This window comes from Pristis pectinata, chromosome 34, assembly GCF_009764475.1.
Source record: "Pristis pectinata isolate sPriPec2 chromosome 34, sPriPec2.1.pri, whole genome shotgun sequence".
Classification (NCBI taxonomy): domain Eukaryota; kingdom Metazoa; phylum Chordata; class Chondrichthyes; order Rhinopristiformes; family Pristidae; genus Pristis; species Pristis pectinata.
The window spans coordinates 10,865,999-10,887,032 of NC_067438.1; the positions used below are offsets into that span (position 1 = coordinate 10,865,999).

At 47.3% G+C, this 21,034-nt stretch overlaps 1 protein-coding gene and 1 non-coding gene across 3 annotated transcripts in view; one reads left to right on the forward strand and one right to left on the reverse strand.

Annotated features, from left to right (window-relative positions):
• Positions 1 to 19,034, reverse strand: part of LOC127585859 (CD166 antigen-like) — a 35,971-nt gene extending 16,937 nt beyond the window's left edge. For both annotated transcript variants that reach the window (XM_052043563.1, XM_052043561.1), the window contains exons 1-6: positions 18,911 to 19,034; positions 11,687 to 11,799; positions 9,173 to 9,374; positions 5,653 to 5,717; positions 4,953 to 5,040; positions 213 to 395 (exon numbers count right to left, since the gene is read on the reverse strand). In XM_052043563.1, the coding sequence (XP_051899523.1) occupies positions 213 to 395; positions 4,953 to 5,040; positions 5,653 to 5,717; positions 9,173 to 9,374; positions 11,687 to 11,799; positions 18,911 to 18,980 (721 nt within the window). In that variant the 5' untranslated portion in view covers positions 18,981 to 19,034. The remainder of the gene's footprint in view (positions 1 to 212; positions 396 to 4,952; positions 5,041 to 5,652; positions 5,718 to 9,172; positions 9,375 to 11,686; positions 11,800 to 18,910) is intronic.
• On the forward strand, positions 12,328 to 12,401 carry trnat-agu (transfer RNA threonine (anticodon AGU)). Its single transcript has one exon. It is a non-coding gene; the product is annotated as a tRNA-Thr (tRNA).
• Positions 19,035 to 21,034: the final 2,000 nt, after the last annotated feature.

The following is a 21,034-nucleotide window of genomic DNA, read 5'->3' on the forward strand; positions in this document are numbered from 1 at the left end:
TGAAAAACTTAACTGCAGCAGCATCACAGGTACATAGCATCGTATAAGCAGCATTCACAAGAAAAACATAAATTAAATACAAAAGATTACATAAAATCATAAAATAAATAAAGAAAAACATAAAATTAATTTCTTCTGCACTAACAATGACGGCCTGCCAGAGGCAGCAGCAGTCTTAAGGTCGACACACAGCGGTAAGGGTTGATACTTACAGTGCACATCAATTTTAAGGGATTGGGAGCTCAGTGTCTTAATTCCTCCTTGGGAAGGATAAACCACTTCACAAAAGAACTCTGCATTTATGTCACTCTTGTTCAGGGTATAATAAAGTGTTGACTCTGTTGTGTAAAGCCTGGTGTTCTGGTTCATTATATTATGGACTTTGGTCTGCACTTCTGGAAATAATAGAGGGAATAAACAAAGAAAAAAATTGAAAGCTCTGGTGAAACCATGGAAAACAATCTCTGTATCATTAAGAAAAAATAAGCAAAATTAATCATGATTCACGTTGACTTTAGTCTGATTGCATAATTCATAGAGGGGCTATTCACATTTGTGTGGAACAATCTTCATTTGTTCCATATCCTGGAGCAGAGTCTCTGAGATCCATACCCCAAATCTCAGCAAGCTTTGAGTCCTCTGGGAGATTACTCCCTACTAATACTACAGCTGAATATGTTGTTGTGCGCAGAAGCCCATTGGATGCAAAATGTAGGGGTCAAATAGGCTGGTGAACAAAGCAACTTGAGTTTCAGCAGATATTGCAGGGGGTGTGGTGAGTGATTGAATTCCCACAACAACCGGCGTAACCAGTAGGATTTTCCTGACCCACTCTGAGGGTGGATCAGTATCCTGGTGACAGTTGTTCATTTGAAAATATTTCCCAACAAATGGTTCACATTGGACTAGAAAGGTGGACAAGGACGCAAGTGTAGACAGAGTCAGACAGGTCCAAGTGGAATAAATCCTGAGGGGTCAGTGCCCTGAGTGCACAAGAAGCCAAATAAAGATAATTGGTCATTGGTTTATTTTTGTCACAGGTACCAAGGTACAGTGAAAAACTTCTGTTTGCATGCCATCCAGACAGATCATTCCATACATGAGTTCATCAAGGTAGTACAAAAAGGAAAAACTGGATGCAGAATATAGTATTACAGTTACAAGAAAGTGCAGTGCAGGTAGACAAATAAATTGTACAATAAGTAAGGTGGGGAATGTCAGCATGAGAGAAAGTAGAACTCATGCTTGTCGAGGAACGGGGAGGAAAGGGGCCAGTGCCTCTTCACCCGGCTCATAAACACAGGAAGGAAAGATGCAGGAGGAGATGGAGAGATCAAAGCAGAAGGTAGATGAAAAGGAGGCCGGGACATGGGACAGCTGGACAAGTGACCCTCATGCTGGAATTAAAGGTCTCCTTGAAATGTGTAGATTGTGCTTTAAGCTGCCATGTCTGTTTAACCCTTGAGAGTGAGTCATATTTTGTTTCTGAACTGGTTCAAACATTTATGGATGCTCTGTGAGTTTTAAAGTGTTACATGAAGCTTAGCAACTCTTTTATGTTAAACAGAAGTAGACGAGAGAGAGAGACAGAGAGAGATGGAGAGTGTGTGTGTGTGTGTGTGTGTGTGTGTGTGTGTGTGTGTGTTACAGCCAAGGCTTTTGGTGTTGATTGTTGATTAAGGCTGTGTTGGAGGGAAATGAATGAATCCTACATTCTATAGGTAGACAGGTGTAGAGAGAGAGTGAAAGATGCCAGGTGTTTGTTAAGCAAGAAGTAGTGTCTCTTTAAGAAACCGTATCAATATGAAAGCAGTGTGGGGCTCCATCTGTCGGCTCTCTATTGAAGATTACAAAAAAGCCAAAGGTTGGCTTTTACTGAGGGCAGGTGTGGTGTGATGCTGGGATGCCATAGTCAGTGTGCAAATATGTTTGGTTCTGAATGAGGCAAGATAATGTGGAACTGAACGGTAACTTTGCAGTGAAGAATGAGTCCCAGACATGCACAATATGCCATGAAATGGTTAATGTGGCACAGGAAAGACACAACTGTTTAAACCATCAAGGCACTGATACAGAGAAACTGCTTTGAATCTGTTAAGTTAGTCAAAACATATGGGTACAAATCGCAGTTGAGAGTTTAAAAGGATAGAGGTTTTGGACCGGGAGAGATAAAGACAAAGCAACTGCAGTACTTTGCAATGGTCACCTATGGGGGGGAGTGGAAATATTTGAAAAGGAGGATCAAAACAGCTTTCTTGTCCAATTTTGTCAGTGAAACATTTTCCCGCATAATATTAATAGTGTTGTAGTTAAGTGAAAGATAATGCTAACTGCAAGATTGTGCTGAAAAGTAAATGTGAAAGCTAAACCGCTAATTCAGTCTGTGGTACTGTGGTCATCTGGAAACCATGCTGATCGGTAGGTTGATTGGGCCACTGCAAGTTGCCTCAGGTGTGTAGGTGAGGAGCAGAGTCTGGCGTGAGAATGTGGGGAAAATACGTCACATGGAAATAACTAGTTGGAGCGGGGTTGGGGGGGGGGTGGAATCACTCTGTGAGCTAACATAGACCTGATGGCCTGGATGGCCTCCTTCTCTGTCTAAGGAGGTATGGAAGTTTGTTTAGCAGTAGAAATGGTGTGGGATGGAACAGCGCCATTGGATCTCCCAGGAATATGTTCACAAAGTTAAAGTAGGGCCAGAACACTGATTGAGAGAGTGACAAAGGAGGAGTGGAAATACCTAGGAGATATGCAACATGCAGAAGAGGAGAAAGCAATTAATAAGTGAAAGAGAAAATGTTTAAAGGGATAGTTTTAAGGTGGCTTTTTTTTAACCAAAATAAACTTTATTCATAATAAAAGACAAACAATATACAACAATAAAACAGTGCAAGCCTTTACATTCTTGTACAGATCAATCATTAGTGTTACCTTTTTATATAAAAATACAGCACTGATGCCACTCATGTGGCTCCCTGGGGTGTTACCCCAATCCCGTATTTAAAATATGTAAGGGGCTTCCTCGCCTGACCCCGCCCCTCCCTCTCCAGTGGCAGAAGAACCCTAAACTGTAGTCCTTCCCCACTGAGCCCTTGCGATGGCTGCACCCAGCTTCAGTGTGTCCCTCAGCACGTACTCCTGCAGCCTGGAATGTGCCAGTCAGCAGCATTCCCCTACGGACATCTGACAGCGCTGGGAGACCAACAAGTTTCGGGCAGACCAAAGGGCGTCCTTCACCACCTTGCACACAGACACCCGCTGAAGCTTCAAACACACAATTCCAGCAAAGGGAACTGTGGTCAGAGGCAATTCAAGGGGCCCCAGTGTCACTCCAGGGGAACTCCCAACCCCGATTTCACCCAGTAATAATGTGAAAGTCAACATCTTATCTGTGGGTGCAGTACATAGAACACTACAGCACAGTACAGGCTCTTCAGCCCACAATGTTGTAGCAACATTTTATCCTGCTCTATCTAACCCTTTCCTCCCACACAGCCCTCCATTTTTCTATCATTCATGTGGCTATCTAAGAGTCTCTTAAATGTCCCTAATGTATCTGCCTCCATCACCTCTGCCGGCAGTGTGTTCCACGCACCCACCACTCTCTGTGTAAAAAACTTACTTCTGACATCCCCCTTATACCTTCCTCCAATCACCTTAAAACTATGCCCCCTCGTGTTAGCCATTTTCGCCCTGGGAAAAAGTCTCTGTAGTGTGTGTCTGTTTTATTTTGCATTAGAAGAACTCAACAGTCATTCAGCATGTGGGTGTTTTACATCAATGCAGGTGGTATCTTCCTTTGATCTCAACCTTCTTGATGCCCCATTACAGGAAGGATGTGGAGGTTTTGGAAGAGGGTACAGAAAAGGTTTACCAGGATGCTGCCTGGAATAGAGCGTACGAGCTACAAGGAGTGGTTGGACAAACTTGGGTTATTTTCTCTGGAACACCTGAGGTTGATAGAAGTTTATAAGACTATGAGAGGCACAGATAGGGTAGGCAGTCAGAATCTTTTTCCCAGGGAAAAATGTCAGGTACTATAGAGGACATGCATTTAAGGTGTGAGGGGAGGGAAAGTTTAAAGGAGATGTGCGGGACAGGTTTTTTTGCACAGAGAGTGGTGGGTGCCTGGAATGAGCTGCTAGGGGTGGTGGTGAGATACGATAGTGGCAGCTAAGAGGCTGTTAGGTAAATGAACATGCAGGGTATGGAGGGATATGGATCATGTGCAGGCAGAAGAGGTATAGTTGAATTCAGCATTGTGTCCAGCACAGACATCGTGGGCTGTTCCTGTGCTGTACTGTTTTATGTCCTTATGTTCTATGATGCCTTGATGTAACATTTGACAAGTAGGGCGGTCACACCATCAGGGCACCCGACAGAAAATTCTTAAACCCAGTCAGGCAGAATCAGATATTGGGATCATTCTCTCAACAGAAATGTCATTTTGTTGATAACTAACTGCCTCTCAGCACCTACCCAGTCAACCTCCTGAAGACTTCTCTTTCCAATGAAGTGGAGGAACTCAATTGCCACTGTGAGCGTGTGACGGTGCAGTTGTTCTGGCACAAGAAACAGTGAACTTGGGTCTCAGCAAGATTTGAAAATAAAACCATTCTCTGAAGATATTTACTGACTGGACCCCAGGATAGTCACTTGGGTTTGGATCTCAGGCAAGGCTTGGTGGCAATACTTTCACTTTGCTCTCTCAGGTGGACATAGAAAATCTTGTATCATGAAGGAGAATTTTCCCCCATGTTTTGACAAATATTCCTTCTCCAACCAGCCTTACAAAAACAGATTATCTGGTCAGTGCTACCTGGTAGCTTGTTGGAAAAATGGATGTCATTCCTACAAGACAACAATGACTTCCTGCCTTTGGCTATAAAGTGAGGAGTCTGCAGTTGTGAAAGGCTCAGCAAAGCTAACGATATTACTGGCCAGTTTCTTACCATTTCCATTGGCAACCACCAATCTGCCATTCTTATACCAGGTAATGTTACTGACAGGATAGCCATTGCTTGATGTACATGTCCCAATCTGCAAGGGAAAGTGGCAAAAATTAAAGGCTAGTGACTTAGAAATTTCACCACAAAATGCAATGTTCGTGTACAGCTCACAACTGAATTTCCATGAAAAGATTCTCTCTGCACAGTCCCTGATTCTTCTCTTGGCTCCACTCTGGCCAGCATGTTAAAGCACAGGAGACCTGGACTTACAGAGGGGTAAGTCCATGCAGCCTGGAGGTCATCCATGTCTATGGTGGGTGAGGGGGCGGTTGGGGCGGGGGGGAAGTTGCATCTTAACCGACCACCCATTCAGAGTTGGTAGGGGGATTTGTTAAGGCGCTGGCTAAGCACACATTGTACACCAGTGGCTTTTTAGGACAACTGTCCTCCATTGGTTAGCCTAGAAAAGACCCAAGGAGGAGGTGAGGTCAACCCTCAGTGTTGGGAAGGTGAGCCACAGCTCCCAATGAGCACTGCTGCACTTCTCACGCGTCGCACACAGATGGTCTGCACGACTTGAGGCATGACGTATGACATCACCCGCCCTCTCAGGTATGGAGCCTGTTCCAGCTCCAACAGGAACTTTGCCTGTCCGCTGTCACAGTCAGGAGCTCACCCCAGCCCCGTCCAGAAGCATTGTTACCTCAGACAGTTCTCCGGCTGTAAAGGTCTGGTAGCGCACATCCAACACAGGTTTGGTGGGAGACTCTGCGGGTGAAGATGGGAGAAGTTAGTCCGTGGGATCTGTTACCCTCAGCACATTGCAATAGCAGAGGAAACACTGCAGATAATCCAAAGTTTCATAACTATTGATCATTATTTCACTCTCTCTTTCTTCGTCTCTCCCTTCGTTATCTGTTATCTATCAACCTGAGATAGATACAATGAGATACAATGACCTTGCACCTTATTACACTGCACTTTCTCTGTAGCTGTGACACTTTACTCTGTACCGTTACTGTTTTTACATGTACTACATCAATGGACTTTGTACTAACTCAATGTAACTGCACTGTGTAATGAATTGACCTATATGATCGGTTTGTAAGACAAGCTTTTCACTATACCTCAGTACAAGTGACAATAATAAACCAATACCAATACCAATACCTCTCTCCCTCACTCTCTGATCTATTGCTCTCCTCTTCTGTGGCCTCCATATCTCTTTATGTTTTCCTATCCATCTAACAACTCTTCTTTTCCATCTCTCTCTGTCCTTTTCTGTACCTATCTCTCGCTCTCTATCCCTTTCTCCCACTTAATCCATTCTATTATCTCTATATCTATTTATTTCTTCAGTTAATTACAGCAAATAATTCCACAAAGCTGTAGTGGTGAGGTGGTGGAGTGGGTGAAATTGCTGGTGAGGAGCTGCCACATTACAACTAAATAATAGTCACAACCCACACACTGCATGGCAAAATGTTTCACATCATGCAAGAGCAATAACACTTTAGGTTCAGGTTCATGTGACATTTGAAGCTGCTCCCTATATGGATAAAGCCACAAAGAAGTTAACGAAGCACTAGGATTTGTGAAAAGTAGCAAAGGTCAAGATGCAGCAATGAATCGATGCAATCCTGTGTAAAAGATAGCTGGGAATGCAAGGGTTAACGACTGGCAATGTAAGGGTTAATGGAATGCTTCTCATAGTCAGCTATTCTTCCCATAGTATGAAATTACCTCAGCCATGGAGTGACTATAGTTATGGCTGGATTTAAGGCCAGGTGTGGGTGAGAAAGAAATAAGTTATTTTAGACATACCGTGTTTTGCTAAAGCTTGCTGTAAGCAATTGCTGTAGAAAGCGCAACCTCCCACGAAGGTTTCTCACGAAGTGGGTATAAAAGTACATACTAACCAGGGCATCTTTGAGTGAGTCTAGTACAGAGCTCGGGTTACACTGTTTACTCTTTCTCTGCATCCCTCACTCCTGCTAGCGTTAAACTAATAGAGCATTAACCGTATTTCCTTTGGTTCTGCTGTTGTTTGGTTTATTACAGCGCGGGTCGACTTTCACACCTGAGTAAGATTTCTGTTGGGTAAATGTATGTGGTCCAAAACCTCTACATCATAGGAAGCAGGTTGAGATCACTGAGAATAGCAAGACTCCCTGGGACCCTGCAAAGTGTGAGGAACTGAACGAAAAAGGGAACTGCTTCATGAAAGAGACAAGGTTACAAGGTGAGTTGTTTGATTTGTGTTAAATAGTGAAGGGATTGGACAGGGTAGATGGAAGCAGGTTCTTCCAGGGTTTGAGGGTTTTAGAACAAGATGGCATGTCCTTAGAACAGAACGCAGGTCTTCTATACACAGAGAACATGGACAGCCATTTAGTCCCTCGAGCCTGCCCTGTTATTCAATGAGATCATGGCTGATCTGTGACCATTTGCTCATACACCTTGATACCTTTGGTTAAATAAAATCCATTTCCTACAAATGGGTACATGAGTGTAGTCCATGGCTGTCTGTACTCATGGAAGCCAAGAAATTACACTGCCACAGGCGCCACCTGCTCCTCACTGCAACTGAAGCAGATGAAATAATTTCTCCACAAATACAGTCCCAGCGATGGCGTCTCTGATGCTGCAGAAAGCAGGAAAGTATGAGCCATGGTAATCTGGTGGAGTGATCCTGTGGCCAGGAAGTTTGAGACTCAACGTGGCCTTGAACTTCAGGCACGAGGGCGTGGCTGAAGGTCTTCCCGCAGAAAGTCACATCTCAGTGAGGACAGCCTCGGAGAACCTGAACCTGTTCACAGGTCGGGCACGGCACCTCCGAAGCCTCTCAGGGAATCGTCTCTTCACTGATGGGAATGTTTTTGCTTCTTGTCGCGTGGTCCCTGACCCATCCTGCATTCCAACACCTCCAGTACTGAAGTGGTGCCTGTGATGTCACTACTGAGGTGCCCACGACGTGAGTATATCAGTGGATAAATGCTAGGGAAAGCAGTCACTGTTATTTGTGGCAGATTCTGTGGACCTTGGGAGGCGTTGAGCAACTGGCAGCAAGTTCTGAGCATGGCCATACTCTCAGTAGGGTGTCCCTATAAATAATGGAAAAAAGCAGATGCTCCGATTTTTACTGGGACTGTTCCATGCCGGTCGTGGATTGATCCCAAACTCCAGATTATCCGGTAAGGATGGGGATGGGTGTTGCCTAAATAATAGCAACATGGGCAGCGCAGTTAGTGCTGCTGCCTCACTGCTCCAGTGCCCTGGGATCGATCCTGACCTCTGGGGCTGTGGACCTTGGAGCAACTAGCAGCAAGTTCTAAAGGTACCCGGACAGGTCTGCAGACAGTCCCTTTAAACAGGGAGAAATGTAACAAGCTGTCACGACCTGCTACGCATTCTGCAGAGACTGTTCCACGAACATCATCGTGCGGAGCTTCCCGCTCCAATTTCTGCTGGTATGGCAGGAAATCAGGGTTACGGGAACAACAGCATAATCAGTCATATGCCTGAGCTGGGAAAACAAAGGGCTCAAGTTCCCAAGAATATGGATGAATCTACCCAGAAATGATCTCTATCCCCATCTACCCAGGGTATAGTTGAAATTAGATCATGTGGATCTCAAAAAGTGATGTTACACAATTCTAGTGCGTTGGCTAATTAACAATTGAGGCAGTAACGACTATTGCAGGCAGACAAGGGTTCCCAAACTCCACCATCCTCAGGGAGCTGCTCTATCGCACCCTCTATGTCATGCCTGTAATGAGAGGATCTTCCTATACACAAGAACATCAGGGCATGACCATAAGACCATAAGATATAGGGGCAGAATAAGGCCATTCGGCCCATCGAGTCTGATCTGCTATTCAATCACTGATTTTCTTTTCAACCCCATTCTCCCGCCTTCTCCCCGTAACTTTTAACCCCCTCACCAATCAAGAACCTAACCTGAGGAGCCTTGAGGAGGAAGCTGCTGAGTCCCTTGGAGCCTGCTCAGCTGTGTAAGTAAATCACAGGTGCCGATGTTGCCTAACTCTTTGAGACTCTTATCCAACATATGGAGTTCAGTGGTGACCGAGAGAGTTACGTTAGAAGACGTGGAAACAGAATATAAAAATCAGCATAAATCTGGCATTGTTAAAGGGCATCCAATGTCGGGCTGGGTGGGGGATGAAAGTTTTCTCTTAGAACGAGGCAGCAGCGGTACTCACTGAAGACAGCCACAGTTGTCACGGAGTGGTCCTCCGGACCATCCTTCCCCACTTGACACTTGAACTGCCCCTCATCCTCGACACTCACGGACAGGATCACCAGTGTCCCATTCTCAAGGACCTTAAATCTCTCCTCATCCACTGGCACCCCGACTCCGGATAACTCAGCGATCTCTTCCCACTCCTCCATGGAACTTGTTTTCTGGGTTAGAAATGTACAAGCACAAAACAAGGGGAATTACGGGTGATGGAAGTCCACACCCAGGGTCCACGATTTTCACTGAGGCTCAAGGACTGCCACACAACAATATCCATTTCAACAGCTCTTTCCCAACCTCCCAATTTGCTTCAAGGTGACATTGAGCCACTTCCAGGTGTTGGAACAGGTGACTACAGGATTGGACTAAAGAGGTAAGAGATTATTATGAGTGTCTGAAAGCACAGCCAGAGGGTTGGAGAGGGAATTCCAGAGCTGCCTTTAGATCTTGGCAGACAAAGACCTGGCTGCCAATGGAGGAGGGATTAAACTTGGGGATGTGCACTGGAAGAGCATTGCTCAATTCAAAGGATGGAAGAGGTTTGAAGAGAGGTGGGGCTATCGGGGGGAATTGAAAGCAATGATGAGAACTCACGAATCAAGGCACCGCTGACAGGTCAGTGAGAACACTGTGGAATAATGGGTGAGTGTGTCCTTGGCTTTGAATATGTTACCAAGAGACATTGGTAAGCTCAGTATGCACATTTCAAATAGCAAACTAATATAAAATATTGTTATGTCTACAGTAGGACACAGTAGCACAGCTGGTAGAGTCACTGCATCACAGTTCCAGAGACCCAGGTTCGATCCTGACCTCCGGTGCTGTCTATGTGGAGTTTGCATGCTCTCTCTATGACTACATTAGGTCATGAGCCAAAGGTTATTGGGTGAACGTTGAAGCTTATGGCAGTATTGTAGCTACTGGAGCTCAGGTAACTGCTCTGTACCTTCTTCCTGATCTTGGTGTGTGAAACTGTTCTGGCACTTGACAGATGTCACAGAGTCATACAGCACACCGAGTCCGCACCAATCGGCAAACACCCACTTACACCAATCCTACACAATCCACAATCCCATTTCATTTTCCCTGCATTCCCATTAACTCCCCCCCCCCCCCATGTTCTACCACTCACAACCTACAGCAGCCAATTAACCTACCGACTGGCACATCTTTGGGATGTGGGAGGAAACCAGAGCACACATGCGGTCGTAGGGAGAGCGTGCAAACTCCACACAGACAGCACCCAAGGTCAGGATTGAACCCAGGCTGCTCGAGCTGTGAGGGAATAGCTCTACCAGCAGCACCACTGTGCCCTACTGTATACCGTGCCTGCAAAATAGTTTACATCATTTTCCTTAATTATCCTGCTGATATTTATTGGTACTGTATATATCTATACTGAGCTTGTTAATGTCTCTTAGTAACACAGTCAAAGCCAAGGCAATCAGCTGACACTACTGGCAGAGTTGTATACAGTGGGTGTAGGGACTGGGGTGGTGTCAGGTATATTGTCACAGTCTGGGGCTTTTCTCTGACCGACAGAGATTCAGCATTGGTAATAGGGGTTGCCATAGGGAAAGGGCCCTCAAGGTATTGGAGAAGCTGGGGTTCTGCTTGGAGCAGGGAAGGTTAAGGTGGTGACACAGAGACCGCAGATGCTGGAAGCTGGAGCAGAAAAACGAGCTGCTGGAGGAACTCAATGGGCCAGGCAGCATCTGTGGAGGGGAATGGACAGTAATGTTTCAGGTCAAGACCCTACCTCCTGATACCTGCCCAGGCTTTTAAATGGCATCCTGCTATAGATTAACCCTCAAAAAACACTGGTGAAGCCCCAGCTAGATCCTTGTGTCCAATGTGGGCACCAGCCCTTGAGAATGTGGTCAGGACCTGGCTTTTCATACCCCAGGATGTCCTAAACTGTTTTACAACCAAAGCTGCAGTGCTGAGGGAGTTCTTTGATCCCAGGGGTTCATAGAGGCAACACTCCTCCACCCTCTGAAAGGTATTTATGGATGAGCAACATATGCTGGTCTTGTTGATGACACCCAGCTTGCAAATGGATTATGTATTAGTAAAGTGCGGGTACCAATGTAATGAAGACAAAGAGCCCTGAAATAATGACTAGACAATCTGTTTCTGGGGTTGCTGGATTAGCAGTAAGTATTGGCCAAGTCACCAAGTCAGAGAACCCCAGAAGTACTGTCTGGATGGGACCTGAGAGGGCAGGTGGGGCCTGTGTTTATGTCCCATCCAGGAGGCGGTGCTGTGTTCCCTCAGTACAGCAGTGAAGCATCAGCCTAGATCCCACGCTCAAGTCCCTGGGGTGAGATTTGAACCCGTATCTTCTGACTTCAGGATGCGACCAACCCAGGCAAAGCTGTTGCCTTGAAATAAGATCCAGTTTGTACTGTGTTAACCTCACCACAATATGAATGCACAATGGCCAACAGCCAAAGGCACCAGAAAAGACATTTACCTGGAGCCATCGTATAATCCGCTTGTTATTCTGATGAGGTATGGTACAGGAGAGCTGGAGTTCTTTCCCGAATTCAACAAGCAGTTTGAGGGATGCAATTTCATTCTGGTTTGCTTGAAAGCAAGTTCGATACAAAGAAACTTAGTTAGTCCCCTTCACAGTTCATTTACTTAAAGCCTTCTAGATTTTTAACACTTTCACTGCATGCCTCAAGGTCACTTCCAATGGATCTGTGTGCAATCAGAAAGGGACTGATTCATTGCTGTCTGGCTGAGTCAGCTCCCGAACATGCATACCACATAACAGGCAGGTGAGAAGGATCCATGGCCATCTGTCACAGCCTGCATTCCTCCTGAGTTCCAGCAAACCTCTCGATAAGTACAGCACACAGAATGAGGAGCACTAATCACTTGTCGACAGTGTCATTTGAAAGGGAATGGAGAAGGTGTATGGTACATGGGGTATAGAGCAGGAGTACACAGTGAGGATAAGGAGCTGGGGTATGGAGTGGGAGTACAAAACAGGGATAGGGAGTGGGGTACGGAGAAGGTGTTTGGAGAACATGGAGCAAGTGTGTGGCCTGGAGGGATGTGGAGAAGGACATGGAACGGTGGTATGGAGAATGCCGTGGCTTAGTAGCTGGCACTGTGGCTTAGTTGGTTAAAGCACCTGTCTAGTAAACAGGAGATCCTGAGTTCGAATCTCAGCGGTGCCTCATTTATTTGGGCAGGCACGGTAGTGTAACGGTTAACGTAACGCTATTACAGCGCCAGCGATCAGGTTCAATTTGTTGAATTTAAGGAATTTGTTCGTTCTCCCCATGTCTGCGTGGGTTTCCTCCGGGTGCTCCGGTTTCCCCCCACATTCCAAAGACGTACGGGTTAGGAAGTTGTGGGCATGCTATGTTGGCGCCGGAAGCGTGGCGACACTTGCGGGCTGCCCCCAGAACACCCTACGCAAAAGGTATCTTAAAAGGGACGGTGAGGATATGGAACGGGCATACAGAGTGGGCCACGTATGGAGCAGGTTTGGAGGGGAACATGGAGCAAGGGTGCGGACTGGAGGGATATGCAGCAGTGTTATGGAGAAGGGGACACTGAGAGTATGGAACAAGAATACAGAGGGGGACACGTACAAAGCAGGGGCATGTAGCGGGGTATGGAGCAGTGATCTAGGGTAGTAATAAGGAGCAGAGGTACAGAGTGGGAGAGTTGATGATGCTGCCCAATTCCTATAAAAGCCCAGCCTGAGGTAATACTACACTGGCCTTGCCCAGTCTGCCCTTCACATCACTCTGGGGTGGGACCTGCCCATTGAATCCTCAGCCACTGTACCAAGAGTCCACCCTCCCTGCTCCACGTGGACAGGAGGTGTCAGACTGCTCTGTGCCAGCCTGCAACCTGGGTTGGAGAGAAAGCCTGTGGGCAGGGGTGAAGGGAAGCTGGTGAGTAAGGAAAAGCGAAAGTCTGAGCAGCCCTGCTGCAGGTCACATGGCTAATGGCTGCATCTCTGTGGCATGGGAGGGAGATAGCAACTATCCGTCGTTACTGTGCCTCTTTGGTCCGATGAAAGAGGTCGTGCTTTTCATGCGCACCACATAGTATGTCATATGTGTGTATCACATAGCAGGAGGTGACACAGCCTGACCTACACATGATCTCCAGTAAACCTCACAATATGTACCGAGTGAGGCACGTTAACCACTTACTGATGCCGTCACTTGAAGGTTATGGAATAGGAGGGGAATGCAGCAGGGGTGCAGAGCGAAGGTTCAGTGCAGGAGTACGGAGTGAGGGTTCAGTGCAGGGAGAGAGATTGAGGGTTCAGTGCAGGGATACAGAGCGAGGGTTCAGTGCAGGGATACAGAGCGAGGGTTCAGTGCAGGGATACAGAGTGAGGGTTCAGTGCAGGGATACAGAGCAAGGGTTCAGTGCAGGGATACAGTGAGGGTTCAGTGCAGGGATACAGAGCAAGGGTTCAGTGCAGGGATACAGAGTGAGGGTTCAGTGCAGGGATACAGTGAGGGTTCAGTGCAGGGATACAGAGCGAGGGTTCAGTGCAGGGATACAGAGCGAGGGTTCAGTGCAGGGATACAGAGCGAGGGTTCAGTGCAGGGGTACAGAGCGAGGGTTCAGTGCAGGGATACAGAGCGAGCGTTCAGTGCAGGAGTACAGAACGAGGGTTCAGTGCAGGGATACAGTGAGGGTTCAGTGCAGGGATACAGAGCGAGGGTTCAGTGCAGGGATACAGAGCGAGGGTTCAGTGCAGGGGTACAGAGCGAGGGTTCAGTGCAGGGGTACAGAACGAGGGTTCAGTGCAGGGATACAGTGAGGGTTCAGTGCAGGGGTACAGAGCGAGGGTTCAGTGCAGGGGTACAGAACGAGGGTTCAGTGCAGGGATACAGTGAGGGTTCAGTGCAGGGATACAGAGCGAGGGTTCAGTGCAGGGATACAGTGAGGGTTCAGTGCAGGGATACAGAGCGAGGGTTCAGTGCAGGGATACAGAGCGAGGGTTCAGTGCAGGGATACAGAGCGAGGGTTCAGTGCAGGGGTACAGAGCGAGGGTTCAGTGCAGGGATACAGAGCGAGCGTTCAGTGCAGGAGTACAGAACGAGGGTTCAGTGCAGGGATACAGTGAGGGTTCAGTGCAGGGATACAGAGCGAGGGTTCAGTGCAGGGATACAGAGCGAGGGTTCAGTGCAGGGGTACAGAGCGAGGGTTCAGTGCAGGGGTACAGAGCGAGGGTTCAGTGCAGGGATACAGTGAGGGTTCAGTGCAGGGATACAGAGTGAGGTTTCAGTGCAGGGATACAGAGTGAGGGATATGGAGCATGAGTATGCAGAGATACAGAGCAGGAGAATGGAGCTGAGCTTCAAAGGAAAGGTATGTAGCTCTGTCTCTCCACTCTGTAACCCTTCTCCGTTACCCTTTCTTGTACTGTTTACTCCACATCCCTCCGAATGACACCATCAATATGTGGCCAGTATCCCTCACCCTGTACGTATTGAGGAGGGTGGAGCAGACGTAGAGAAGGGTACAGGGCCAGAGTATGATAGGGGCCCAGAGCAGGGACAGTTAGATACAGACGGGATACAGAGCAAGGAGACAAAACAGGAATATAAAGAGAGACATGGGGTGGGTTATAGAGATGGGGCGTGGAATGGGGTAGGAAGAGTACAGAGGGAAATGGTGCAGGGGGTCACAGGGCAGGATATGGAGAGGGACGCTGAACAGGAGCATGGAGCAGAAGTATGGAGTGGGGTTATGGACATGGGGTAGGGGTACAGATCAGTGGGATGGAGCTTGAGAATGGAGCAGGGATACAGAGAGGGCTGCAGATTGGGGATACAGAGGAGGGGAAAAAAGTGCTCTCTCTGAGACTCCCTCATTCACTCCTCCCCCCACACCCATCCTGCTCCCACCCCGGGAACTTTCCACTGCCCCTGCCATAGGTTCAACACCTGCCCCTACACCACCTCAATCACCACCATCCAGGGACCCAAACAGTCCTTTCAGGTGAGACAGAGATTCACTTGCACCTCCCTTAATATCACCTACTGCATTTGGTGCTCCAAGTGTGGCCTCCTCTACATTGGTGAGACCAAACGCAGACTAGGTGACCGTTTCACAGAACACCTGCGCTCTGCCCGTAACCGCGATCTGCATCTCCCCGTTACCAGTCACTGCAACTCCCCCTCCCACTCCATCACAGATATGTCAGTCCTCGGCTTCCTCCACTGCCAGGAGAATTCCAAGCGCAAACTGGAGGAACAGCACCTCATTTTCCATCTTGGAACCTTGCAGCCTAACGACATGAACATTGAATTCTCCCACTTTAGGTAATCGCCACCCCCCTTCCCCACACTCCCCCCCCCCCCCCACCACGCTTCTTCTTTCCGTTCCTAGCCTCTTTTTTTCCTCTCTTCTTACATTTGACCCATCCCCCGGTGGATCTGCTCTCCCCTCCTCCCCCACACCTGCTTATCACTATCTCTTACCTGCATCTACCTATCACCACCCTGTGCCCACCTTGCCTCCCCCCTTTTGTTCACCTATCACTGCTCTGCTTTTCCCTCCTATATATCGGGCTTCCCCCTTTCCTATCTTCAATCCTGAAGAAGGGTCCTGACCCGAAACGTTGACTGCCTGCTTTTCTCCACGGATGCTGCCTGGCCTGCTGAGTTCCTCTAGCATCATCGTGTTTTTCATCTAGATTCCAGCATCTGCAGTACTTTGTTTTTCTTACAGAGAAGGAGTATGGAGTCAGAATGGAAGACAGAACAGGGGTACTGACTGAGAGTAGAGGGATGGGGAATCAATACTTCTGTCTGATTCTTGTAAAAACCCATCCTGAGCTAATATAACACAGGATCCACCCTGTTCCACTACAGCAGATTGCAGCCACTTCACCCAGGAGTCCACCCTTCCTAGTCTGGATGGGCAGGAGGTGATGGCCAGGTACGTGCCTACCCACACCAAGGTCTGGAAAATTAAGCTTGGGGCGGGGTGGAAAGGAAGCTGGTGACACCACTGTTGCTGGCAGAATCTCAGATGGCGATGAGGAGGCCTACAGGAGTGAGATAGATTGGCTGGTTGAGTGGTGTCACAACAACAACCTCGCACTCAACGTCAGCAAGACTGAGGAATTGATTGAGGACTTCAGGAAGGGGAAGTCGGGAGAACATACACCAGTCCTCATTGAGGGGTCAGCGGTGGAAAGGGTGAGCAGTTTCAAGTTCCTGGGCACCAACATCTCAGGGGATCTATCTTGGGCCCAACACATTGATGCAATTGTGAAGAAGGCATGCCAATGGCTCTACTTTTAAGGACTTTAAGGAGATTTGGTACGTCACCAAAGACTCTTGCAAATTTCTACAGATGTACGGTGGAAAGCATTCTGACTGGTTGCATCACGGCCTGGTATGGAGGCTCCAATGCGCAGGATTGAAAGGCTGCAGAGGGCTGTAGACTCAGCCAGCTCCATCACAGGCACAACCCTCCCCACCATTGAGGACATCTTCAAAAGGCAGTACCTCAAGAAGGCAGCATCCATCATTCAGGGCCCTCACCATCCAGGACATGCCCTCTTCACGTTACTACCATCGGGGAGGAGGTACAGGAGCCTGACGACCACACTCAACAATTCAGGAACAGCTTCATCCCCTCCGCCATCAGATTTCTGAACGGTCCATGAACCCATGAACACTACCTTGTTATTCCTCTTTTGCACTATTTATTTATTTTTGTAACTTATAGTAATTTTTATGCATTGCACTGTACTGCTGCTAAATAACAACAAGTTTCACGTGATAATGAACCTGATTCTGATTCTGAGCAAGGACAAGAGCGAAACCCACGGGCTGAAGATCGCGTGGCTGATAGCTGCAGTGATTCAGCTGCCTGTGTGGCGTGGGAGAGAGGTATCAGTCATCCATCTCTGCTGTGCCTCTTTTGCTTTGATGAAGGAGATTGTGGTTGACTCCAGCCAGTCCTAACAGGCACAGCCACTCAGTGGTGAGACATCCCACGCCAGCAAAGTGCGTGAGGGGCACACTGCTGTCTCTGAGCACCCTCCTGCCCTCACCCGTGACTACCTGGTGAACCCACACGGCTGCCAACCTTCCTCACTCTACACCTTGAGGGTGTTAACCCTTTGGGAGATAGCCCTGTGGAGGAGTCAGCAGCATTCCCATCTGGGTCTGGAACGGCTACCCCTCACCAACCAGCAGCCGCACAGCACAGATCGCAATACCAGGGAATATGTCAATGGGTATTTATTGGTATCAGTTTATTATTGTCACTTGTACCGAGGTACAGTGAAAAACTTGTCTTGCATACTGATCGTACAGGTCAATTCATTACACAGTGCAGTTACATCGAGTTAGTACAGAGTGCATTGAGGTAGTACAGGTAAAAACAATAACAGTACAGAGTAAAGTGTCACAGCTACAGAGAAAGTGCAGTGCAATAAGGTGCAAGGTCACAACAAGGTAGATCGTGAGGTCAGAGTCCATGTCATTATATAAGGGAACCGTTCAATAGTCTTATCACAGTGGGGTAGAAGCTGTCCTTACGTCTGGTGGTTCGTGCCCTTATCCCCTGCTCCTGTGGGATGAAACTCTGCAAACAACTGCTGGGATCACCGATCTTCATACTAACCAGCAGAGTGATGGGACGTCTCTGACCTCACGATCTACCTTGTTGTGACCTTGCACCTTATTGAACTGCACTTTCTCTGTAGCTGTGACACTTTACTCTGTATTGTTACTGTTTTTACCTGTACTACATCAATGCACTCTGTACTAACTCAATGTAACTGCACTGTGTAATGAATTGACCTATACCATCGGTATGCAAGACAAGTTTTTCACTGTACCTCGGTACAAGTGACAATAATATACCAAGACCACAACATTAACTAGGAAGGCACAGTGTGATGGTGGATCACTAACCACTACACTAACCTGGAGAGTATAGTGTGATGATCGGTCACTAACCACATTACTAACCAGGAGCAACAGTGTGATGGTGGGTCACTAGCCATGTAACTAACCAAGAGTTCACAGAGTGTAGGTAGGTAACCAGCCACTATACTAACCAGGAGGGCACCGGTTAATGGTGGGAACACTCACCACTCTACTAATGAGGAGGGCACAGAGTGAGTGGTGGAAACACCCATGTAAAATACACCTGGATTACTGCATTACTTAAAGAGGCACAGCACAATCTGAACTAAACACCTCCAATCGTGACACTTGAAATAAACTCGGCCAGTATGCACCATCTTATGAAGTACTCATGCCAAATATGCACCATTTCAGAGGATGATCCTGTTCAGTATTTCTAACCCTAAACATTCCAAAAAAAAATCACTCTCAGGAGACAAATTCAGAGAAAATAAATTCTCATTCAACCCCAACTTTAACTTTATGCAACTCCAAACCCTTACCCCATCACTAATTACATCTTTATTTACGTTCCTAACCCAAATCTTAATCCTATCCTAACATATATCTTTAACTCCAGTCTTGATTGTGACTTGAACCTAACTCTGTCTATTCCTAATACCACGCCAACCCTATCCCTAATCCTAATTCTACCCCTATTTTGAATCGTGTTCCTGAACCTAGTAACAATTCCTGGTAATCCTCCCTAGGAGCTCAAGGTTAACAAGATCCACTGCTACAAGAAGGGAATAGATGGACACTGACAATGAAGCACTTACCTTGGACAGAGACAAAGCGAGCATAAACTGAGATGAGAAGTCCGCAGATCAGAGCAGGAGCTGTGGCCATGCTGAGAGAAGTTGAGGAGACGGGGATGTGTTTGCTCAATGTTGCAGTGTGCAGCTTTAGTACAAGATCACTTCACCTTATCAGCCGGAACTCCTACGGGTTGTGGAGGCTGGTAGCATAACTCTAGTGTTGGTTAACCCTTTCCTTACTGGATCAACCTTTTTTTGCCTTTGCACCTCATGACCTTGTCAAAGAACATTAGTAAATAAACTGAAAGCTGACACAGTTCTAGTTTCCATCTTGTACAAAGGATGTAGGAGTACTGAAGAAGGTACACATAAGACTTGGCAGAGTGGTGCCAGACAATGAACTATCCTGTGGTGCATTTCTCTAGAAACGGAAGGCTGGTAAAGGGTCCACGACACCTGGGGTAATTCTTCTGCTCTTCAGAAAGCCAGTGACTGAGGGAGCTTTTACCTCCTTTGGAGAAGGATCAGCTTAATGTCTCAACCGCAGATGGCACCTTTGATGGCTCAGAGCTCCTATAACCAGAATCAGCTTTATTTTCACTGACTTATATGTTGTGAAATTTATTTTGTGGCAGCAGTACAGTGCAAAGACATACAATTACTATAAATTACAAAAATAAATAAATAGTGCAAAACAGAAAGGAATAACGAGGTAGTGTTCATGGTTTCATGCACCATTCAGAAATCTGATGGCAGAGGGGAAGAAGCTGTTCCTAAATCGTTGAGTGTGGGTCTTCAGGATCCTGTACCTCCTCCCTGATGTTAGTAACAAGAAGAGGGCACGTCCTGGATGGTGAGGGCCCTTAGTGATGGATGCTGCCTTCTTGAGGCACTGCTGCTTGAAGACGCCCTTGACGGTGGGGAGAGTTGTGCCCGTAATAGAGCTGGCTGAGTCTACAACACTCTGCAGCTTCTTTCGATCCTGCGCATTGGAGCCTCCATACCAGACTGTGATGCAACCAGTCAGAATGCTCTCCACCATACATCTGCAGAAATTTTCAAAAGTTCTTGGTGACATACCAAATCTCCTCAAACTCCTAGCGAAGTAGAGCTGCTGGCGTGCCTTCTTCATGATTGCATCGATGTGCTGGGTCCAGATCCTCCAAGATGTTGATGTGCAGGAACTTGAAGCTGCTCACCCTTTCCACTGCTGACCTCTCAATGAGGACCGGTGTGTGTTCTCCCGACTACCCCTTCCTGAAGTCCACAATCAATTCCTTGGTCTTGCTGAAGTTGAGTACGAGGTTGTTGTTGCGACACTACTCAACCAGCCGATCTATCTCACTCCTGTACGCCTCCTCATCGCCATCTGAGATTCTACCAACAACAGTGGTGTCATCGGCGAATTCATGGATGGCGTTTGAGCTGTGTTCAGCCACACAGTCATGAGTGTAGAGAGAGTAGAGCAGTGGCCAAACACTCATCCTTGAGGTGCACCTGTGTTTATTGTCAGTGAGGAGGAGATGATCCACACTGACTGTGGTCTCCTGATAAGGAAGTCGAGGATCCAGTTAGAGGTACAAAGGGCCTGGCTTTGAAGCTTGTTGATTAGTACTGAGGTGATGATGGTGTTGAATTTTTTTTTAAACAAAATAAACTTTATTCATAATAAAAGACATGCTATATACAATTGTAAAACAGTGCAAACCTTTACATTCTTGTACAGATCATTCATTGGTGTTATCTTTTTATATAAAGAAAACAGCACTGATGCCACACGTGTGGCTTCCTGGAAGCTACCCGGTCCTGTATTTATAGTATTTAGGGGCTTTCTCGCCTGACCCCGCCCCTCCCTCTCCAGTGGCAGAAGAACCCTAAACTGTAGTCCTTCCCCACCGAGCCCTTGCGTTGGCTGCACCCAGCTTCAGTGTGTCCCTCAGCACGTACTCCTGCAGCCTGGAATGTGCCAGCCAGCAGCATTCCCTTACGGACATCTTGCAGTGCTGGAAGACCAACAAGTTTTGGGCAGACCAAAGGGCATCTTTCACTGAGTTGATGACCTTCCAGCAGCAGTTGATGTCCGTCTGTGTGTGTGTCCCCGGGAACAGCCAGTAGATCAGAGAATCCTCTGTTACGCTGCTGCTG